We start from the raw sequence: 24,223 nt of genomic DNA on the forward strand, positions 1-24,223 counted from the left end.
GATCCAAACAATATTTGTTGGATCCAAACAAACAAGTCCAGCTTCTAAGACGATGGCTTCTATAACTGCAGCACTTTTGTCGTTGTTTGAAGGGCAACGTTGCTTTTGAAGCCACTGTTTCTAGAAAACACTTCTCTCTCTCTAGGAAAACATCACTTCTCTCTAAGAGAAAACACCATCTCGTAAGCTCTCTCTCTCTCTCTTGAAGACACAAGATCCTGTGAATGATCATGAAATGCAGCGTCATATCAAATGTTAAAACAAAGAAAGAAGAAAAATACTCTTATGAAGTTCAAAACTTTGGGCTATTGCCTGACAGCTACAACCAAAGGGGGCATAAAATGTAACGGCCCCATTAATACAGTTCCATGAGCTTTATTCAAACTTCCATTGCACTCAAAATCTTGAATGACTCAGAGAGAAAAGAGAAGAGAAGAGAAGAGAAGAGAAGAGAAATGGGGGGTGAGGCGAACCACAATGGTAGACAAGACAATACTGTGATCAGTTCAGGCATGAGTAGGCCAAGGACTTCTCCTCAGACAGCTCATCAGCAGTGGCATCTAACTTCTTCCTTGAAAAGTCATCAATTTGAAGACCTGCAAAAGAGAGAGAGAGATGATTGAGTAGAGTTTATATGAATAGGCTGATATACTGATCTGATTAAAAATTCATTTGTTGGATTCGAGAATCGCCCGTCAAACCACATAGTGAATATGGTGATTTTGGGTTGAAAACCCAGGAATCGCCAGATTCTCTTCATTTTCAAGTGTATTTTTTGTTTTATAAAATATAGCCTAGCTGACTTGGGAACCAGGTGAATGGCAATTGGATATAGAGTCAAAAATTGCATATGCAGATATGGTATTTCCAAAGTTCATTCCTTTTTTTACCCACTTTCCCATTTTTTGCCGTGTTCCAAAATTAGAGTGATTCATAAAAGTGGAAGAAACGAAAATGCTTACCCTGAACAATGGTCCATTCTCCATTGCGGCAAGTTACTGGGAAGGAGTAAATAAGACCAGGGGGCACATTGTAAGACCCATCAGAGTACACTCCCATAGACACCCATGTACCCTGTCAGAAAAAATAAAAATAAAATAAAATAATTTACAAGATTTATCAAAAAGAACAATAATTTTAATTAGGGATTTCAGACTACAAGGCCATTTACTTTTTAGTACAAGAACGTCTCACTCACCATTAGTTATTAGATGTGAAATCTGACAGCTTAAAGTTCGCTGTATAGTTTGAAAATTTTTATTTTGGACTCTGTGCCTAGTAAATGTAACACCCTCAGCAACCTGATTTCACACCTAGCAGTTGATAATGATTGTGACTTATATCAAAAGTCAACAGGCTTATCATATACATTCCTTTTCAGTGGGTGGCAAAATTTTTAAACATGTTTTCTAAAGATGAGATTAAATTCTAGACAAACAAGTAAAGAATCGAATAACTAGCCATATATGAACATAACATAACAGAAAAGAATTTAGCTGTCAGGCCAAGCACCAAGGACACAAGGTCGATCCAAAAGGATTGTATTTCCATATCAATTAGATAATAAAATAATAATAATCTTTCGAATGATGAGAGTCAATGAAATCGATGAAATAGAAAAACAAGAGATGAAATCAAGAGAGAGATTAGTGTAATAACCTCAGGAGTGCCAAGAACCCAATCACGAATGTGATCGCAAGCAGAGCTGGCAGCAGAGAGGGCACTTGAGAGCTTTCGAGCCTTGATGATTGCAGCGCCACGTTGTTGGACAGTTGTGATGAACTCGTCGTTCAACCTAAGGGATCCAAAGTATTATAAGAGTTAACGGAGAGAGAGAGAGAGCTATAGACTCACTGTTCAACCCAAGGGATCCAAAGTATGAGTTAATGGAGAGAGAGAGAGAGAGGTTCAACCTAAGGGATACAAAGTATAAGAGTTAATGGAGAGAGAGAGAGGCCCATGGTTAAGAAGTATGCATTGATTGGGTTCCCTGTTATCCCCTAAGGGTACCCAGCATCATTTCATTTTTATTTAGTTTTTATTGTAACTACTATATAGCTTATGGGGATCTATAAATACCAGTAGAACCCTAGCACACACGCGAACAGAGAGAGAAAGAGAGAGAGTGTATTTTGGGGATCACTTCTGTCTTGTAATGGAGTCCTTTGGAATCACTTAAACTCATCATGCTATGTCCTAAAAAGGAATATAATCTTATTCAGCTTAAACTACAGATGGATTGAACCTATTTCAAGAGTGCATGCGGATACTTTAGGAATCTATATCCTACTACTGCATTAGAACATCAACTAAGTATATCTAATATTGTATATAATTTGAGATTCAAATAATTAAGTTATGATGAAAATCCAAGTTCACATAATTGACAGGTTATCCGAAACAAAAACAACACAATAATAACAGTGGTATTACAACAGTAGATAGATAGAGAGAGAGAAGAGAGAGAGAGAGAGAGAGAGAGAAAGAGAGGGGAAGAGAGAGAGAGAGAGAGAAAGAGAGAGAGAGAGAGAGAAAGAGAGAGAGAGAGAGAGAGAGAGAGAGAGAGAGAGAGAGAGAGAGAGAGAGAGAGCTTTATACCATGCATCATCAGCAACAAGTTGGCGAACAGGCTTTTCTCCGCCTGGTGTCTTGACTGTTGCATGGTTAACATCAGGGTACTGAGTTGAAGAGTGGTTTCCCCAAATGATCACATTCTTAACATCAGAGACTTGGACATCTAGTCTCTCTGAGATCTGGCCAAGAGCCCTGTTATGGTCCAGTCGTGTGAGACAAGTGATGTTCTTCTCAGGAATCGATGGTGCAAACTCTTTCAAAATGAGTGCATTCGTGTTTGCCGGGTTAGCCACAACCAACACCTGCAAGTGCATCAAAAAATACGTAACTGTTAAGAGGAAGAAAGGGTGTGGCATAAATATTTCGAGATTGAAAGAACAAAGCTTTTATTGGTTTTGGAAAATGATGACTAAAATCCCCTAATTTAACATATATGACTATCAAACTCTTATGCCATAGAAAGAAACGGCAACATGAGCAACAGACTCTTTTTAAAGCAAGGTTTATAAAGAGTAGGTGCATAGGTCGACTTGGAAGTTCGAATCTCCCGATAGATGCATGTGTTTTTCTACACCTTAGGCTTTCGCTTAGTGGTAAACAATATCGGTTTGGGTGGTGAAGGTCAATGGTTCGAACCCTTGAAACTTGTCCCAAGAAGCGGACCTACCGCTTTTCTTTAAACCTAGACCTAAGGTAATATTATGCATCATTGGCATGCCTGACAGGGTAATAACAGATGGAATCTAATAAAAAGAAATCAGTTCTCTTATCATGAAATCACAAAATAAATGTTATTCTTTAATTGGAAAATCACTAGAAAAAGTTAATTATCCTGAACCCTTTTAAAACATGAGCACTAATTGACCTTGCAGTTTGCAGCTGCATGCTTTTCAAGAGCAGAGGCCTGGGACTTGTAGATGGAGACGTTCTTAGACATCACATCTTTCCTCTCCATTCCCTCTTTCCTTGGGAACCCACCAACCATGACTGCCACATTCACTCCAGTGCAAGCCTCAACAACATCGGTGGTAGCAATAACACCTGAAGAAAAAAAAAACCAATGATAAAATACGTTATTAAAACATTGCATTGTACTTGGAACCATAACCGCTCAAGCTATTGCAACTATGTAACTTAATACTAACTTGAGCATTTTATTACCATTAGGTTTGTGAAATGGCAAAAATGGCATCCAGTTTTTTTTTCCTTTTCGTCTGCATAATTCAATAACAGAGATGGATATGCTAATTTTTTAAGCAAATTAATGCACAATAGAAAAACCAAAATTTGTCTAGAACTACTTTTTTAATTGGTGAACAACAAATCCAAGTCATGCAGGGGAAGTGAGAAAATGGTGATATCACAAACAATAAGCCACAGAGAATGAGTCATTTTATGATTTCTCAATTGTATTACAAAAAATAAGAAGTTAATCCCTTAAAATCTGTCAATCTCAGTTATTAAGTCATTCAGTAGTATTTCTATGAACAAAATTTAAAAGAAGAAAAGGACATAAGACCTTTTAGAAGAGGAAATGCAGCATCTACTAGTTCCATTTTGACTCCATTCAAAGACTCGGCAGCAGGTGGAATATCAAGCAAGTGCAAAATAACGGGCTGATCAGGACCAAGCATCACTCCTCTGGCGATCATAGGAACAAGAGCATATCCAATTTGTCCTGTAAACCAAACAAATTTCTTCTCAAAATGTGCATAAAATTAAAGGAAATATGCAAATAATTTCACAAATATTCATTAAATTGAAAAACCGCAGTTTTGTTTTCATTTGGAGGGAGGGAGCATGTGGAAGAAGGCCAGGGTTTGGGAGCTGGTAGCGCAAGGAGGATGGGAAGAGAGGGAGGCATCCAAATATTGCAGGCAGAAAGAGAATGAGTAGAGAGAGAGCCAATCACAAAAAAAAAAAATACAGGAGCAAGAGGATGGAAAAATTGAGCCACTTTCAACATGGGACTCCAGTAGCCGTGCTGTTTGTGCAAAAAAAAAGAAAGAAGAAAAACCCAAGAAAATAAAGGTATTCAACAAGTATTTGCATTATAGATTTAGGACATGAAAGAGAAAAACAATGAATTCTATCAAACAAGAAGTTTGAGATGCAGTTGCGATCGCTACATCCAGGTTCTGATCCTCCAGAATCACAATTTAATGCTTGAAAAATTGGACTAGAAGTTCAGATTCTTCAGAAATAACGATTTATATGAATGCTTGAAAAAATGGCCTAGAAGTTCAGATTCTTCAGAAATAACGACTCATTAAAGCATTAAAATACATGTAAAACCAAAATAAAAGCTGATCCATACTAAATGGAGGAAATATTCATCACAAATCCAGGTGATCTCCACATTTGTAAAAGATATTAAAAACAACAAAAAACTGATCCATTACACATGAATTATATAAAGCTCAAGAATTAAACCAGTCTCCAGGAACTTGCCTTGGGCCATGTACTTGGCTGCGGCCCCAGGCGAGTTACTCACGTGAGGACTCAGGCCCGAGTCCTGTACAAGGCCAAATGCCCTAGAATAATTTGAAAAAGATAAAAAATATGAAAATAGAATAAAGGTAGTAAAACTAAAATAAAACCTAAAGAAACCTTAAAAAGCCCAAATAAGATTAAAAAAGTAGAGAAAAAATGGATTAAAAAATGATTTCTAGTTGGGAGCATTTCAAAAAATATAAAAAAAAAGGAATATATACAATGGGCATTATGGCAAAAACAATCACTAATCTCTGCCAAAAAGTCCAAATCACATACAAACTTTTTTTAGAACATTCCCACTTTTTTACAATTTTTTCGTTTTTTTTTTTATTTTAAATTATGTACTCCAAGTCATAAATACATGTTGGGGCAACTTGCCTCTGCCTCGGCCTAGTCCATGCTAAGTCCCGTAACACAGAATATTAGCTCTTCAGAAGAGCACCACAAATAGATCAACCAGAACTAAGAATGAATTAAATGCCCAAAAAAGCATTCAAGTGTAGCAATAGAAAATCAAACCCCTAATTATACCAGATCCAACACAGAATATAAATAAATGCTTTAATAGATTCCAAAATTTACATATCCTAGATTACAATACAATCAAAAGTAGCTGCAAGATGCCTTATGACCTGAATCCATCAGATCGTCTAAAAAATCTCCATAAAATAGCCAAATCACAGAAGAATCCATGCATGTCAAAGGAATCCAACAAACATAAAGTACAAGTGAAAATCACTAATCCACCTAAAAAATTTACAAAAACAGCACTAAATAAAAGACCTGGAATAAGCTAAAAAGTGCTCCTATAGTATCTAGACCTGATTCCAACAGATCCCTCAAAGAACAACAAAAGAGTACATAAAAACCAGATATCCAAAAAAAGAAAAAAGTACATAAAAATGTTTAATTTTAGATATAAAAACCCAAGATCATGATCAGTACAGTTAGATAGCTACCTTTTTATAAGATCGTCAAAAAGTAACCAAAATAGCAGTAAAAATCACCGAAAAATGCATGCATATGATACTGATCCATTAAAGCATGAAATTGAAAGGAAAATAAGAACCTGCTGCTCCAGTAACAAGGACTCTAACTGGTTCTTTCGCCATTGCTGAAGAGCTCGAAAACAAGATTGATAATCCCAAGAAAAGTGGAGCTTGGAGAAATGGGGAGCAGGACTCACTGTAAGAAAATGGAGCGGTTTATAAGGGAAAGTGGAAGTTTACGTATCCTCGTGTATTGTAACAATACCAATATAGTCCCCGTACAGTAAGGCATCGACTGCGCCTGGCGTGAACGCGCGGGAGGAAACTGTATAACAGACGGGATATTTTTCGACCCTCAACCAAACAGCTAAGCATTAGGGTACGTGGACTGGAGTTAGAGTGATCACGGCCATGATTCCAGTATGATTAAATCCGAACCTTTGATATCAATGAGTCAATCCATGTCTCTTTAGTGGTCCTGGGATGTCCATATCGGATGCCCTCTTGGTGCAAGTAGATTACACAAGAAAGATGGAGGAAGATAGTTTTTATTATTTTCTCTTGAACCCTTTTTTTTAAAAAGTTATTATTATTATTATTATTATTATTATTATTATTATTATTATTATTATTATTATTATTATTATTAGTAGTAGTAGTAGTTGACAACACATTTTTATTATTTTCTTTTGTTTTTATGTAAATAATTAGAAAAAATAAACAATGAGACCATTTATCTTTGGTATAAGGTGGTTCTAATAGATCTTCACCATTGGATGTGAAATTAGATGGCTACATTTTTTCCGTCGAACAAGCTCAAACTTCAAAAATAATTTTTCGAACTTTATAATACACTTAAGCTATCATATTTCACATCAAATGGTTGTAAGTAATTGTGACCTCCTTGTATCAAAAGTAAACCATCTTATTATATATATTCCCAAAAAACTATACAATAAACTTTGGAAAATTGTCAAACATTTGAAAATACAATAACATAAAAAAACTTAATAATCTAACATGATGTGTATTTTCTTGTAGAATGTTTAGCAATATGTGTAAATACTATATATTTGTAAACTAAAACGTTGAGTTTTTTTTTAGAAAAAGGGCATTTTGGATCGAGAATCGCTGCAGATTGAGAATAGGAACCCATCAACCTGGTTCCAACAAATTGATGTGATCCAAATGCAGTTCCCTAGTCCCCTAGTTTTGATAAGGAACTCGGCAAGTCTGTAAGGGAACTAGGGATCCAGACTTGCTGGATCGCTTTGTTCCCTCTCTCATATTTTTTATTACTTATTATTCTTTATTTTTAAAAAATTAATTTTTTTGCACTAGAAAATTGATTCGTTTCGCCAATCGAAATAATCAATTTACTAGTCTCGAACAAATTTTTGGAAGGTCAATTTGCCCCCTGTACAGTTTTTTAAAGGAAAATTATTTCACGCGGGTTGGACCGCATTTCTACATATGCGGTCCAGAGAGTATTAAGCATCCATCTTAAAGATGAATGCAAGCAGATTGTTCCATCTAAAAACAATGGAAACTAACCGTCCAAAATTTTTCTTACTAGAATTATTACTTCTAGTTTTTTAAAGTTCTTTACTTTTTCATATGCACGATCTCCATGTTAGAGATTACATGCCTTTAAAAATAAAGTCTTAAAATGCATCTCAAAAATATATTTATTAAGATGCCCGCATTTCTACATAGGTGGGCTTGGCTGCATAAAAACGGGGTCTTTTTTGAAATGCTCATCTTTAAGAAAGGGAATCTGACTTCTCTTTCTCTCTCTTAAAACAAAAATAAATAAGATCTTTTCTATGTTTCATACATTATTACTTAGGTATGTAATGGCCAAAATATAGTAGGGGTGGCAACGAGTCAAGTAGGATCCAAGTATTTGGACCTAAACCTAGGTTTATAAATTTAAAAAAATTTTAAAAAATATTTTTTATATTGTAAAATACATATATTTTATCTGGGTTATGTTAGATTAACCCAATAAGGTCCAAGCCAAACCCTGACCCAGTGGGTCGACCCAACCTAATTGTCACCCCTAGTTGTTCAATTCTTCCAAAAATTGTACATGAGTCACTTCCAAAACCTCTCTCTTTCTTTAGCATCCTTTTGGAATTTTATCAAATGACAAAAGGACTTTGAAAAAAGTGGAATTTTATGTCAACCGTCCATCCAAAGGGAAAATCTTCATCATCCATAGAGCTCATCGGACAGTCTAGATCTAATTTTCGATGAGTAAGAGCATGGAACTTCATGCGCTTCCTGCCTTTCGTCAGGTTCCCCGTCTTTCACATCACGGGATGGGTGCGAGTGGACACGTGGCACGATATGAACCGTTACGTTTTGGATGGCGCCTGACGTGTAAATTGGTATGCTGACTCAAAGGTTCGTTTCACGCGCCGCTCTAAATTTTGGCGAAATTTCGGTACTGCTAGGCAGTAAAGTTCTATTTTTTTCGCGAGAAATGGATGGTCTTCGTAATAATGTTAACAACATAGGCGATGGGTTCGTTGAATGGTATGGAATAAGAAAATTTATAATATTATTATTTTAAAAATATAAAATATATTACAAGGAGCTGCTCAACTTTATTGAGTCGATTGAACTAGCCAAAATCCAATAATTTAACAGTCCAAAATTGATAAATAATTGATTTTAATTAGTTTTTTACCAAAATCAATTTTTATTTTTGATTAGACTAGTTGAAGTACATGTCGACTGTCCGATTGATCGGGCTATTGCTTGATCTTGATGGCTATGATTGATATTATGTACTCAAAGAGTTGTTTCCTCTTTGGTAAAAGAAGGTAGCCATCACTCCGGATTGTTTGATTTTACTTCTCACGGTGTCGGATAATTAGAGTGATATTATATACTCAAAGAGTTATTTCCTCTTTGGTAAAAGAAGGTAGCCATCACTCCGGATTGTTTGATTTTACTTCTATGGGTGTCGGGTAATTAGAGTGGTCAGAAGTTCATTTTCCTTTTTTAGAACGTTGAGTAGTCAATAGTTCATTCCCAATTGTTTCACTTAATGGTTTCGGTTAATTGTGATATTTTTGTATCAAAAGTCGATTGTCACAGTTTTCCATTCAATTTTTGCTATGAAAATTGGCCAAATCATTCTTGAATGTACCTTTTTTTACTTTGTGAAAAAATCTACAACCAAATACAATAAGGAAAAGTATATGATAAGACCATTTATCTTTCATACAAGGTGGTCACAATTAATCTTGGCTTTTAGATTTGAAATTAGATGGCTGCATTTCTTTCATTGACCAAGCTCAAAGTTCAAAAGACTTTTTTTTGAACTTTGTGACACACACCAAGCTGTCAGATTTTACATCATATGATTGTATGTAATTCTGACCTTCTTGTATTAAAAGTAAATGGCCTCATTGTTTACAATTCTATACAATAAATGCAAAATTGAGAGTATGGATCCGACTGCCTTACTTAAGACCAATAGGCAACACTAATGAAACTGACGCTATATCTCTTTTGCAGAAGCAAAATTTATGGTATACTTCTGAGAGTAATTTCTGATTGAAGGGGACTCATCGAATGTAATACAATAGTCTACTGGAAAAGAGAGGGGCTCGTAGTGACTCAAATAGGTCTTAAGAGAGATTTGGAATAGAATCTCAGCAATGTTGTCAGATTCGCTTTTGGAGTCTTCTTAAGGTTGGTGAGAAAAATGAAGTAATTCAGTGCTTCAGCCAATTTGGGGGAAGATTATTTATTTATTTTCAATTTCATATAAATAAATTAGATATTTATATAAAAATATATTAAAATAATGCAAAAAATTAAAAATAAAAATTTCAATTTCTTTTAGATAGATATTTATTTTTTTCGGCTGAATCGGCCTGAAGTAGACTCAATTCTTACCGAAACAACCAGAAACAGACCTAATATGATTGAAACGGCAGCACCAAGTTTCGTTTCGCTTCGGTCTAGGTCTAAAATCTGAAGCTTCGACCACTTTGGCCTAAGCGGAGAGAATTTAACAACACTGAATCACGATGAGATGATCCTTTCCCTCATAGAATCCAACTAAATATAGTAAAATCGATGTTTGGCGAAAGGGTTACAATGCTTTAGAACTGTTCTACAAGACAGTTCAACCCCTCTTGTTAGGCATGCTCTTTGTTCATCAATGGAAAAGTCACTAGTGATTCAGATAATGAGTGTAGGGTTGGGGCATTTTAATCATTATTTTCATTATGTTTATGGAGACTGAAGTTATGATTTGGGCCACCTTTTTATCATGGTTAGATCAATGGGGAGGGACAATTAAAACTGGATTGAGAAATTAACCCTTGAATGGGAGATTGAAAACCAATGAGAGGAATCTGTGTAATGTTTGGAACAATTACAACTGGAGTTGAGGGTCCATTAGGTTTCAATAAGTGACTGCTGATTTCATACAAAAGGTCATTTTCTCCAAGCTGCCTATTGTAACATGCGATTGCTGGTCTATATCGTCCCTCATAACAATGTCTAACGAAACTACTATTCGCACTTCAAGCACAATCAACGGTACACCTCTATGGCTAAACTCGAATCGGAACGGTTAACTAGACAAGGGCCTAGAAGCGGTTCAACAGCCTAATCGATAAACCGTAATCGATAAACCGGAAGGTTCAATTGTTTTAACCGGGCAAGTCCTTGGCGGTCAAAAAAGTGTTCAAAGATAAAAAAAAATACAAAACAAATCTAATAAAATATAAAAAATATATTTAAAGAATGATCAAACAAAAAACATTCAAATGAAGTTGAAAATTAATGAAAAAATGGATTTTAAAGAATCAGTTTGTGCTAAGGGGTATTTTTTATTTTTTTAAAAAATTATGTTAAAATAAGTATTAATGGAAAAACAATTTCCAATCTTTTCCATAATGATGAGAAACATTAACAAATACATTACAAATAAAATTCTTTATTTTTGAGATTATATATATACGTATATATTTAAAATTTTAAATACCCTGATCGGTCACCAAAACCAGCCAATGGCCGGTTCCGATCTAACCGGGTAGTTACCGGTTTGACCGTCCGATTTCAATGACCTCTATACACCCAATTTGATATTTGTGCTGGAGTGATTATAATTTTTTTGTACGAAGGGCAATATTAAAAAAACTCTTTATTTTACTTATTTGAGAAACTATCAAGGAGTCAAAACCTTTTACAAAATCGTAAAGGGGGTCAAGACATCCTAATTTTAACTTTTCATTTCACTCAATTATCTCCTAAAAATATATCTTCAAACTTGCCCAAATTGCTCTTATTAAGCGTATTTTAGTAATTTGACCAACCATGAACTGGTAGTGGGGGAGTCATTGGCTACAAATAGCCCATTCCCTACCCTATATAGGGAGATTTTAGCAATTTTTTAGACTATCTTATCTTAATTGAGATGTTTTGACTTCCTTGATGACTTTGTAAAGGGTTGGATGTGATATTTGCCTACTTATTTTGGTGAGTTGGCATTTTATATTAGTGTTATTAGGATGGGAGCAACCACTGAACCAGTGAGAGGTTTGGTCTAGGCCAAACCAGTCCAACCACTAGTCAAGCTAATTAGACTATATTTTTAAAAAGGAAATAAAAATAGATAAAGTGGTTTAAAAAATATAAAATGTATTAAAAAATTTGCTCAACTTCAGGTCGAACTAGTTGGTCTAATCAGCCAAATCGGTCACTCATCGATTTCAGCTGGTTTATCACTAAACCCAATTTTTATCTTGGACCATACTAGTCAAGTCACTAGTCATTGGTCCAACATGTCAGACTACCGGTTGGTCCGGTCTTGATAACTACGTTTTATATGAGACATAACCTTTTTTTGAGAAAATATGAGATATAACTCTTATAAAACTTTTTAACCTTACACCATAGACCTAATGCCCTGCGACTAAAAGAAAGTTGGTTAGCTTCATTTAAGTTTAGGAAAAACCTATAATATGGGATCTAAGAATCTCCCTAACACAAATTGGGTGCAAAGGTCATGAGACCAATCCTTTTTAGCATTTTCAAAATATTGAGAGGAGACAAAAGATGGGGATAAAGTTACGATAACTTTGAGCGGCTTAAATCATTTTAAGACTTTAGCAATCAAATAGTGTTATAAATGCATTTGAAATTGTCTAAGAGACTATTTATCTTTTGTACATAGAGGTCACAAGTATTTGTAGAAATGAAATACAATCTACAAAAACAAGAAAGAAGAAACAAACACAAAAGAAAGAAACAACCAACCGTAACACAAAGGTATACGTGGTTCGGCAACTTGCTTACGTCCACGGGAGATGAGAGCTTCTTTATTGACAATGGAGAATAGGGTTACAATAGCTCTATTCCTCATGCCTCTCTGTTCCCTCTGATTGCAAAGATATCTGTGTTTTTCCCTTAACCCTAAAAACCCCCCATCGCAAAAATATATATTGAGTCCCAGATAGATGGTACAAATTACCGATGCACAGATATATATCGAATATCAGATATATTGAATCCCTTTGGATACCTTGGCAGATCTATTTCCTTAGAATACAAAACATCAATCCTCAACAATCTCCACCTTGGCTTGAATTCTGTCCAGCCACCTTGAAGATAACCTGAAGATGTCTTCATCCCCGTACCTCCATAAAGGTATGTGATTACACCCCCACCTGCCATAGGGTACTTCCCTCACTCTCAACAATGAGTGACATTAATCAAGTCCAAGCAAAGCTTGAACTTCTCCGTAGTGACCGGCTTTGTAAGTATATCTGTAGGGTTGTCATTCGTATGAATTTTCTTCAAGTGAATGATTCCTACTGACACAAGCTCCCTAATCTTGTGATATCTCACATCCATGTGTTTTGTCATTGTATGAAACACTTGATTCTTTGTAAAATTTATGGCATGCTGATTATCACAATACAACACAGTACCTTTACGCTGACTATCACAATACAACACAGTACCTTCTTGCTCCACCCCCAACTCATGAGACAAACTAGTCGATCGGATCGCCTCTTTTGCAGCCTCAACTGCTGCCATGTACTCTACCTTTGTCGTAGATAATGCAATCGTGGATTGAAACATTGTCTTCTATGAAATAGGTTAACCTGCTAGTGTGAAGACATACCCTGTAGTAGGCTTCCGCTTGTCTAAATCACCAGCATAGTCGGAATCGACATATCCCACAAGTTTTGTAGAGCTTCTCTTCCTACTGAACATAATTCTGAGATCTGACGTCCTGCTCAGATATTTGAAAATCCACTTGATTGCATTTCAATGCTCCCTGCCAGAATTACCCATGTATCAATTAACAACACTAACATCATAAGATAAACTTGCTACAAACCATTACATACATGAAGCTTTCGACTGTGTTGGCATAGGGCACTAGAGACATCTGCTCTATCTCCTCATTTATAGTGGGTCACTGCCGTTCAAATAACTTGAAATGACTCTCCAATGGAGTGCTAACTGAGTTGGTCTTTTTCATGTTGAAACGCTCAAACACCTTTTCAACATACATTTTCTGAGTTACCCAGAGTTTACTTGTACTTCTATCTCTACGAATCTCCATACAAAAGATTCTATTAGCAGCCCCTAGATCCTTCATATCAAACTCAGAACTTAACATAAACTTGAGAGAGGTTATGTCATATGCATTATTGGCAGCGATGAACATGTCATCAACATAAAGCATCAAGAGAATAAGGGAATTATCATAAAGAATTTTAAAATAAACACACAATCATACTCACTTCTTGAATAACCAATCGATACCATGAAATAGTCGAAGCGTTTGTACCACTGCCTGGGAGATTGCTTAAGACTATAAAAAGATATCTTGAACAATCAAACTTGATCTTTCTTTTCATGCACCATGAAGAAACGACGTCTTCACATCAAGCTGTTCTAGCCCCAAATCAAACATGACAACTAAAGCAAGTAATAGCCTTATTGAAGTGTGCTCAACAACCGGAGAGAATATTTCATTATAGTCAACTGCCTCCTTCTGAGCGTAGCCATTTGCTATGAGCCTCGCCTTGAATCTCCCACATTCTTTTTCTGTTGCTGCATATTTCTTCCGAAAGATCCACTTGCACCCAATCACTTTCTTTCCCTTGGGCCTCTTGACAAGCTCCCAAGTCTTGTTCTTTTTAAGAGACTCCATCTCCTCCATCATGACTGTCATCCATTTATCATTCTATGCATCACTTAAAGCATCTTCGAAAGAGTCGATTTCCCCAATACCAACTGTTAGAGCAAAAGCTACCATGTCCTCAAAGCCGTATCTCACAGGGGCTTTGTGAACACGTATTTTCTTGCCTTTTGCCAGATTGTAGGGTTCACTATGTGGTTGCTGCTGTTCTGGTATGGAACTAGATGATTCTTCCTTTTTTGGTATTTCAGACTCTTCTAGCTCCACTTAGACTATCGATCTTTTTCCATCACTTTCATCTACTTGTACTCTGTCATCTTACATATTGATTGACTTCACCACGTGAGATTAATAAAAAACAACATCCTTGCTAAGTACAACCTTAAGTGAAGTAGAATCCCAAAGCTTGAATCTCTTCACTCCCTTCTCAAAACCAAAAAAGATGCATTGCTTAGACTTAGAGTCTAATTTTGAACGTTGCCCACTCTGCACATGGACATAGGCTGGACATCCGAAGATCTTCAATATAGAGTAATCTACCAGCTTTCCTGTCCACACCTCCTCTAGAATTTTATAATCAATAGCTGTAGATGGTGACCTATTAATGATGAAAACAAGTCATGTTAACTGCTTCTGCCTAGAAACTTTTCTTCAAATCTACATTCAATCTCATACTTCGAGCTCTTTCCAAAAGAGTCATGTTCATCTTCTCAGCCACATCATTTTGTTGAGGAGTTTCTAGTATGGTAAAGTGACGTATAATTCTCTCTTTCTTACAAAATTCTTGAAATTCTCTAAACTTGTACTCCCCTCCATTATCTGATATCAAACATTTCAGTTTATTTTTTGTCTTCCTTTCTACCTTTGTTTTCTATTGTTTAAACTTTTTGAATACTTCACTTTTGTATTTCATGAAATAGACCCAGATCTTTCTTGAGTAATCGTCAATGAAAGTAATGAAGTATTTTGCCCCACCCTTGGATTTGATTGGTGAGGGCCCCCATACATCAGTGTATACATAATTTATTATATCCTTGCTCGTATGAACTGCAGTTTTGAATATAATCTTGCACTGTTTACTGAAAACACAATACTTACAAAAATTTAGTTTACAGGCTCTAACACCCTTCAACCATTTCCTTTTATGAAGTTCCATCATACCTCGTTTACTCATATGCCCTAAATTCATATGCCACAATTTTGTGTCATCTGTGCTGGACTCTACATCTATAGTTACAGAAGCTCCACCTGTAACTGTATTCCCTAGCAACCTGTATAAGTTCCCAGCCATCTGACCTTTCATGACAACTATAGATCCCTTACTAACCTTGAGGACTCCACCTGTTGCTGTATACTTGCAACCATGCAAGTCAAGGGCCCCCAAGGATGTTAATTTTTTTTTTAATTGTGGAACATGCCTCACATCTAATAAGATTTGTACTATCTCATCAAACATCTTGATTTTGATAGTTCATATTCCAATGGTCTTGCATACCGCATCATTCCCCATTAGAACATACCCACCACTGTATGATTTGTAGGTTTCGAACCAGTTTCTATTTGGGCACATATGATAAGAACATCCAAAATCTAAAATCCAAGAATCAATAAATTGATTCTTACCTGTAGATTTAGAGAGAAGATCCCCATCATCTCTGTCGAAGTTATCAGCCACGCTAGCTTCAATCAGATGCTTTTCTTGTTTCTATCATCTTTATATGCTCATTTCTTTTCGTGTAGTCTTTCTTCAAATGACATTCCTTTTTGCAGTAATAGCAAATAAACTTGCCATTCCCTTTCGATTTTGACCGACTTCTGCTTCTAGACCTCATTTGATTTTATCTACCTTTTTCATACTCTTTTTGTGTTTTCCAAATAGACTTTCTCCTTGAGATTTAATACTGCTAGTCTTCTTTCTTGTCTCGTTTGACATGAGAGTAGCAGTGACTTCGTTCGTCTCAAGAGTCTCCTTCCTGTGCAGCAGAGTCATAAACCAAGTGATTGTATGATCCTGAAAGCGAAACCAATAGAAGTAGGGCCTTGTCTTCATCCTCGATTTCGACCTCAAGGCTTGCTAACTGGCTTATGATCTAGTTGAACTCGCTGAGATGTTCAAGCAGATCTGTGCCTTCTTCCATTTGAAGAGAATACAACTGCTTATTCAAGAATAACTTGTTCATTTGAGGTTTCGTCATGTAGATACTCGCGAGTTTTGTCCAAACCTCTGGAGCAGTTTCAAGGTCTAGTACATAACGCAATGCCTCATCTGATAAATTCTGACAAATCGTGCTTACCGCCTTTTCCTCCATCTCTTGCCACTCTTCATCGTCTATCTTTGTTGGTTTCTTCGATTTCCCTCACAAAACCTTAGCCAGACCTTGTTGTATCAGAAGATCCTTCATCCTTCGTCACCAAAGAGTGAAGTTGTTCTTTACATTGAACCTCTCAATGTCATACTTGACGCTTGAGCCATTTTTTGTCATCGTGGTAGCAAACCCCAGAACGCGGAATAACCTGGTAGGCTTTGATACCAATTTGTAGAAACGAAATACAATCCATGAAAACAAAAAAGAATAAACAAATACAAAAGAAAGAGACAACCAATCACAATATAAAGATATACGTGGTTCGGCAACGTGCCTACGTCCATGAGAGATAAGAGCTTCTTTATTGGCAATAGAGAATAGGGTTACAATAACGCTCTTCCTCACGCCTCTCTGTTATCTCCGATTACAAAGAGATCTGCGTTTTTTCCTTAACTTTAAAAAGCCCCCCATCACAACAATATATATTGAGTCCTAGATATGTGGTCCAAATTATCGAAATACCCCATGTATCCCTCCGGAGTCGTCATTTTGACTCCACCTTGGCAGATCTATTTCTTCAGAATACAAAATATCAATCCTCAATACTATTCTCACTCATTAGATGTCAAATTGGATGGTTTGGGGTGAGTCACGAAGTCCGAGATTTTTTTTTTGAAATTTTGTATTTATTCAATGACGCTCTCACAATCACCCATTTAAAATTTAAGAGACAAGAATGATTGTGACCTCAATGTACAAAATGTAATAGTATATTTGTAGACAATCCCAATACAATTTGACTCCAAGCTTTGAAGAAAATGGATTATAGTCATGCAAGGTCACTCACTTTGCAATTGAGAGTTGCAATCATGTCTATTTACACTTTATAATGCAACACTTCAAATTTTGTTTCATAATTGCATTGCGAAGTCCGATAATATTTGGCAATATGCATATTGGGAATGAGCCACCACAGTCCTGAACTAACCTTCTTTGGGGGGTAAAAATGGGCAGGGTTGGGGACAAGGGCTCAAAGGACCGGCTTGACATCGGCCTTGGTTTGGGCCCTTCATAGACACTATTGGGCAAATGGGCTTTAAAATATCACATTAGTTTAATGGTATGAGACCGGGCCTTAATATTAAGGCCTGACGTGTCCTTATCAGTCTGATAGGGTACGGGTTCCTTTAAAGGGCGTGCGGATCAGAGGAGGGCTTGTACTTAAGGATTGTTAGCCTAAGGGTCTAAACCCAATCTAGGCCCAACATGTGCTTATCTTGCATATACCTTTACCTCCTATCATTTTCATCATTGGAGCCTTATCACAACTATTTGGAGTTCTTTGGTAGGAAATATTTCTATTTGACCATGTGTTAAGTGCTCCGATAAGAGAATTTCATGCATATGCTCCCTAAGTAAAAATATATGCTTGGGAGGTTTTGTTTTGTATGCATTTTAGGGTCCATATTACAATCACCAAGTGAGTATTCTCACCAAAAAGAAAAATTACCAAAAAAAAAAAATTGTATAATCCTTGTCCAACTTTAGGATGCTATGTTTTAGGGACATATAAAGCACATGATTTTTTCTTTTCTTTGGTTTTGGTCTTCGTTTGAGGTGGTCACATTCCCAAATTATGAGTTCAGAAAATACTCGTGGATGGAGTTTTAGCCGAGGAAATGAATGTACAATATGCTCGAGGAAGAGCATGTAGTCTTTTGGCTTTCTATTTAATGAGTGTGATTTGCGTAAGGGTGCAACCTTAAACAATCAAATTAAGGGGCACCTCCAAATTTTATCATAACATGTAATTTTGGTAAAAAAATTTCATAGGATGGTTTGAAAATCTATTTCCATATTTAATTATAAAGATTTTAAATTCCAAAATGATTCAAATCAAGTAGATCTATAAACATATGAAAATATTGAAAATGGACGGTCTAGATAATGCATAGCAAGATGCACTATTTTTTGATCTCAATATATATATATATATATATATATATATATATATATATATATTTTCATATTCATACATTCGATATTGAGATAATCAATTAGATGGTTTTTCAATATTAAACCAGCTTTTAATTTTTGAAGTGCACCTTAATTCTACATTTTAAGGTTGCAACCTCATATAAACTTTTTCTTATTTAGTATGTAGTTCTCGTTCGATCAAATTAAGTTAGCTCATCTTCAATTCTGCCTTTGGATTTTTGCCTCTAAACTTAGCTCCACATTATATCTAATAAACTTTCCTTCATAGTTGTATAGAAACTCCTTTCATGTTCCATTATCGCTGATTACTCGAAACACAAAAAAATCATCTATAAAAAAAAAAAAGGATAAAAGAAAAAAATTTATATGACAAGGCTATTGTAATTAACTTGTTGCATACTGGTAAACCAATAGATTAATGTATAATTTAAAAATCTGAAAGGATAAATCAAAACTCTGAAATTCCATTGATTGAAATGAATAATAGTGAGACATTTAGAATCATCAGAACAAACCAAGAACATAAAGAAAGAGACCGATGAGAACAACAATCAAGAAATGAGGCAGTTAAAAACCCCAGTTCTTGTCCATTTAGAATTGGGACTAGATTTGGTTCACCACCATCTTATCAACTTGGAAAGCTTTAGCCAACACATCAGTGGAGATGGCTGGTTTCGATCCAAAAACCGCATTAGAAATAGTGATCACCCCAGGATTCTCACTGCTCAGAGCTGCTATGGCGACTGCATTCTTATAGCCCACATTCTGTTAGAAATGGATGAGGCCATGAGGGAAAACAAACACATCTCCCTTTTGAAGAGTCTCGCTGATAGCTTGTCACGAAACCGATGTAAAGGGAGCCTTCCAAAATCATCAGGATCTCTGTGGCACGAGGGTGCGTGTGAGGAGGGTTCTGACCACCCGGAGCATAGTCTACACGTACCATGGAGATACCTAGAGTGCTGAGCCCTGCTAGTTGTGCAACATTTACGAGGGTCACCTTCGAGCCCATCGGGTTGGTCATGTTGCCAGGCTTATCAAACCCGGAGAAGAAGAAGTCATTTGCTTGTGCCAACTTAGGGTCCTTGCACACCTTGCCATTGGCAAACACTGCATGCAATAGAGACGTACATGATATCGCACTAAACATGAATAAAATGCAGAAAATTATCCCGGGGCCATAATATGTTAAATTAAGCAAAACCAATAATAGAAGTGTCTGTGAATTAAGAATCAGGCTGCAGCTTGACTAATTAGCAGTTGACAACGTTACATTTCAAGTTGATTCCTCCGGCTAAAATATCCCAAAAAAGAAAAGAATAAAATGGAAAATATTCGCATGAGAAAACAAACTATAAAACAATTCAAATCAATAAAGAAAAAAAATGAATGGGACACCTTGGCCTGATTGGTCTGTGATACAAAATCCTGGAGGGGGTTTGGATCAGATGCCAATGCAAGAGAAGCTATCAAGGCAAGGAGGGAGAGGAGGAGGGGGGTGGACTTCGTTGTCATTCTTTCTCATTCAAAAAAATATATGAATTCTTTGCTTCTCACTCAAAGAGAAATATGAAAGATTATAATTAATGGTTTGGGAGTATATAGGCCTTCATATTTATAGGGAATGGAAGTGGCTCAGGCCTCTCATGAATTATGATTGAACGAGTCTTAGGTATCCATTCAATCTCCTCTGAATTATTCAATACACCCAAGCCTGTGTTTCTCTTTTAAAACCATATAAAAGCCAATAAAGTATATGTTTTTGAAGAGGGAAAACTATAGAATGCACATAAAATACACTTTTCTCAAATCCAGTATATTAAAGTGTCTTCTTTGATACCCAAAAAATGATAAAATGATGGTGGATTTGACGCGTTTTTGACCGCGCATAAATACATATAATGTGACATTTGAAAGCTATAAAGAACAATTATTTAAAGAACATAAATTAGTTAGAGAAAATCTTTAGTGACTTCTCTTATCTCGATATGGAAAAAAGCATGCACCTTTCCCCGCCCCCACTAGGGGTGGCAATGAAGCCAGACTCAAACCGGGACCTAAAGGATATACCCGATCTGGGTTCAGGTTCAAATCTTGGATTTGAACCCTATTTTCGTATGGGTTTGGGTCCAATAAGGTCTCGTCGAGTTTGGGTTCGGTTCCAATAAGGTCCGGTTGGATTTGAGTATGGGTCTAGTAATTTTTTTTAGGTCCAAATATATAAAATACTTTTTAGGTCCAAATATATAAAATACGTTTAAATATAATTAGATACATAGATATTTTAATTTTGGGTTAAGTCAGGGTCTAGACCCGACCCGCACCCCTTTCTCCTTCCCTCTCTGAAAATCCTCACCCTTCATCTCTTTCTCTTCAAGAGAAAAAACATTATTCGTCCTACACCTTGGAAGGAACATTCCCCTCCCCCATTTCTCTCTAATACCATTTCGGCTCTAGCAATTTTAAAATCCGACGATCTTGATTTGGATTTGGTGGGTGAGCGATTTGTGTTTTTTCTCCCCCAAAATCACCCGATACTACTTTTTATTAAACTGTTAACTAATTTTTTACCGGTTCAGCCGATTCAAATAGCCGATCCTGCTGATCTGGATCAATATGGAACAGCAATGCAAGATCTGATCCAGATTTTAAAACACTGGTTGATCCTAGAGAGTTGAACCTCAGACCCCAAATAATAGATAAACACTTTTTATTTTATTTTATTTCTTTTTTGGACATTTGCTGAACGAGGGCCTTTGGAGTGACAAAAGTGCCCTTTTCAATTTCTCTCTCTCGATTCTCATAATGTCTACCAGCATTCTTATATGAACATCTTTTACCGAATTTAAAAGTCCCAAAAGCATGTAATTGCAATGATTTAATAGACAAGTGCCGGCTTTCTCTTCCTCCTTTTTTATCCCCTCTTTCTTTTTTCTTTATATGGACATCAAGGTAGACCGGCGTTCCTTTTTCTCACTTCTTTTTTACTCCCCATTTGTCAGTATCTTATTTCCATATATCCTTCAACATGCAAGTAAGATTTTGAGAGATGTTTAGATGTTTCATGTGAAAACATACTGGCACCAGTGGGATTCTAGTAGGAGCATCTCCATCTTAACGGTTAATTTTTTTTTTTTTAAATAATTTATGTTTTATATATGGTCAAAATGTGTCATCTCTAACAATGAATCTAGACCGTCCATTTAGTAAATTTTAAGATCTAGGATTTGATGAATTCAAAATCATATTTTTTAACGTTGTTAATCTAATGATAATAAAGTTATCTAAAAAATTCATTACTAGACAATCGTTGCATGAAATCATTTACATATATAAGCTAGAAGTTTCTAAACCCTAAATTCGATTAACAAACCTTCGATGCTTTCTCTCTCTCTATCTCTCTCTCGGATGTGAGCACACCTCTCTCTCTATCTCTCGAATGTGAGCATGTTTTATTTATCTCGTTCTCTGTAGAATATGATCACGCTCTTTTCGGATTCATCAATTTCGCTCTCTCCCTCAACAATCAAATGATGCCTTTTTGAAAATGTTTTTAAGAATGCAAATTTATTTAGTTATAACGATATTTCAAGAATGAAAGTTTATTCAATTATAACTATATCAAATCATATGCAATGCACGTGTATAACACTAGTACTTTATAATGCCACACTTCTAATTATTTTGCACTAGCTTGCGTAATTGCCTTGCCAATTGTGAGAATAATTGGCAATATGCATAGTGGGAATGAGGCATCGACACCACGGTCCAAGCTAACCTCCTATTAGGGGTAGATATAGGCGGGGCTGGTCATAAGGGCTCAAAGGACCGGCCCAACCATACTTATCGAGAGCGGCCAACAAGGGCGGTGCTCCCGCTCCAGGACCCGCTCTGGCGCTCAGTGGCCGGAATCTCGTCCGGAACCTGTTCCCAACTTTTTGGGAGCTCGCTCCTATTTTTAGTATTCTCGATCCCATTCACAACGGACCTGCTACCGTATGGGTCTCGCTTCCACTATCCCATGGAATGCGTTCCCGAACAAATTAAATCCCCGCTCCTAGAATTTTAGGATCGCGATCCCTACGTTCCCGGAACTCCATCCTTAGGGAGGATCCCACTATGAACAAAAACAGAGCCTCCCACCATTAAAATAGTAGGGTTACAAACTAAAAAACGCGTAGAAATTGGGCCTCCAGGACTCAAAGCAGCTATTCTAGCCCTAATTCCAGATGGGTAAGTTTTGGGTGCTCCATTAAAAATTTTAATTTGCTTTTCAAATCTCTTACAAAGATTTTTCATTTGAATTCCTATAAAAAACCAGTCACCCTAATTCTTGAATTCGTCAAGACCAACTTTTATAGCATACTTGAAATCTCCTTGTATATTCAGGCTTTCATAGTTTCCCTGTAAAATTATCAACTTCCCATTTGATTTTTCTGTGTCTTGCTTGAGTTTTTCTTAAAAATAAAGGAGCTTGAACTCTTCTCCTCCTCTGTCAAGGATATCACCAAGCTTCACAACCATGGAGTTGGCTACAATCCAGTGAATGTTTTTTCATCGAAGATTTTAGCCATTTTCAGAGCTTGTTTGGCCTTTGGGAGATCTCCATGAAGGTCCCCAACTGCTAGCTAGTGAGGTTGAGATGAGTATGTAGATTTTTGTTGCTGTTGTGCTTTTTGAGGAGAGAGAAAGATTCCGCTCACTGTGAAGTCAGACGAATGTGTTCATAAAGTTAAAGAGAGAGAGAGGGACATGTTTTGGCAGATGGGTCCATTGGATTAGGGGTACGGAGGTTGAAGAGGTGGTGAATGTCTGGTCAAGAGAGAGAGAGATAGAGAGAATAGGGAGAGAGAGAGAGATAGAGAGAAAGAGGGAGAGAGAGAGAGAGGTAGAGAGAAAGAGGGAGAGAGAGAGAGAGAGGACAGGTGGAGATTGGCTCCAAGTTAAGCATAACACGATCTAACCTTGAATGGAGCTCAATCCATTCCAAATAGAAACACATTTTTCTTAGATGGGGCACGATTCAACTTTAAATGGGATCTCGTCTTGTTGTCTATGGGAGCGCAATCCTAATGAGCATGGGAACACGATCCCATTTTACATGGAACATGTTCCAGTTAAATAAGGTCCTCGATCTCAATGTATCGAGAACGCGCTCCCTGTTCATACAGGATAATGATCCGTAACTTTTACCCTCACTGGAACTCGCTCCCCGTGCTCCGGAGCTTTAGGTAGCCCTCAATCCGACGCTCCTGCAACCGGAGCCGTTCTCCCGCTCCCATTAACTATGGGCCCAACATGGGCTTGAGTTTGGCCCCTTCGTAGGAACTATTGGGCCAATTGGAATTTAAATATCACATTAGTATAATTGGTTGAGATTGGGCCTTAATATTAAGGCCTTACGTGCCCTTATTGGTCCATCAGTGTACAACAGGTCTCTTTTAAGGGCATGCATATCAGAGAAGCGCTTAAACCTAAAGCCTGTTACCCTAAGGGGCTAAGCCCAGTCTGACTAGGCCCAATGTGTGTCTGTCTTGCATATAACCCTACCTCCTATCATCATCATTATCGAATCCGTATCTCAACTATTTGGAGTACTTTAGCAAGAAAGATTTGTATTTGACTGCGTGTTAACTACTCCTATAAGAGAATTTCATGCATTTCCACCCTGG

The 24,223-nt window shown here is 36.7% G+C and overlaps 1 protein-coding gene and 1 pseudogene across 1 annotated transcript; both read right to left on the reverse strand.

Moving 5' to 3' along the window:
• Nucleotides 1-225: 225 nt before the first annotated feature.
• Nucleotides 226-6,247, reverse strand: LOC105420834 (malate dehydrogenase). Its single transcript, XM_088872087.1, has 7 exons — nucleotides 6,140-6,247; nucleotides 4,094-4,252; nucleotides 3,440-3,615; nucleotides 2,599-2,876; nucleotides 1,660-1,795; nucleotides 963-1,074; nucleotides 226-596 (listed from the first exon to the last, which is right to left on the reverse strand). The coding sequence occupies exons 1-7, from the start codon at nucleotides 6,180-6,182 to the stop codon at nucleotides 502-504; spliced, it is 999 nt and encodes a 332-aa protein (XP_088728213.1). The 5' UTR covers nucleotides 6,183-6,247; the 3' UTR covers nucleotides 226-501.
• Nucleotides 6,248-19,142: 12,895 nt separating this feature from the next.
• On the reverse strand, nucleotides 19,143-20,066 carry LOC110006335 (putative germin-like protein 2-1; annotated as a pseudogene).
• Nucleotides 20,067-24,223: the final 4,157 nt, after the last annotated feature.

This window comes from Amborella trichopoda, chromosome 7, assembly GCF_054954075.1.
Source record: "Amborella trichopoda isolate Santa Cruz 75 chromosome 7, AtrichopodaSantaCruz75HAP2 v2.0, whole genome shotgun sequence".
NCBI classification, from domain to species: domain Eukaryota; kingdom Viridiplantae; phylum Streptophyta; class Magnoliopsida; order Amborellales; family Amborellaceae; genus Amborella; species Amborella trichopoda.

Bases quoted from the DNA above. Each gene is read 5' to 3' on its own strand.
- LOC105420834 (XM_088872087.1), bottom strand. From the start codon at position 6,182: ATGGCGAAAGAACCAGTTAGAGTCCTTGTTACTGGAGCAGCAG. The intron at 2,877-3,439 runs GTCAATTAGTGC...ATGCACTTGCAG, and splicing joins ATGCAGCTGCAAACTGCAAG to GTGTTGGTTGTGGCTAACCC. The intron at 1,796-2,598 runs GTATAAAGCTCT...TGGATCCCTTAG, and splicing joins CTTGTTGCTGATGATGCATG to GTTGAACGACGAGTTCATCA.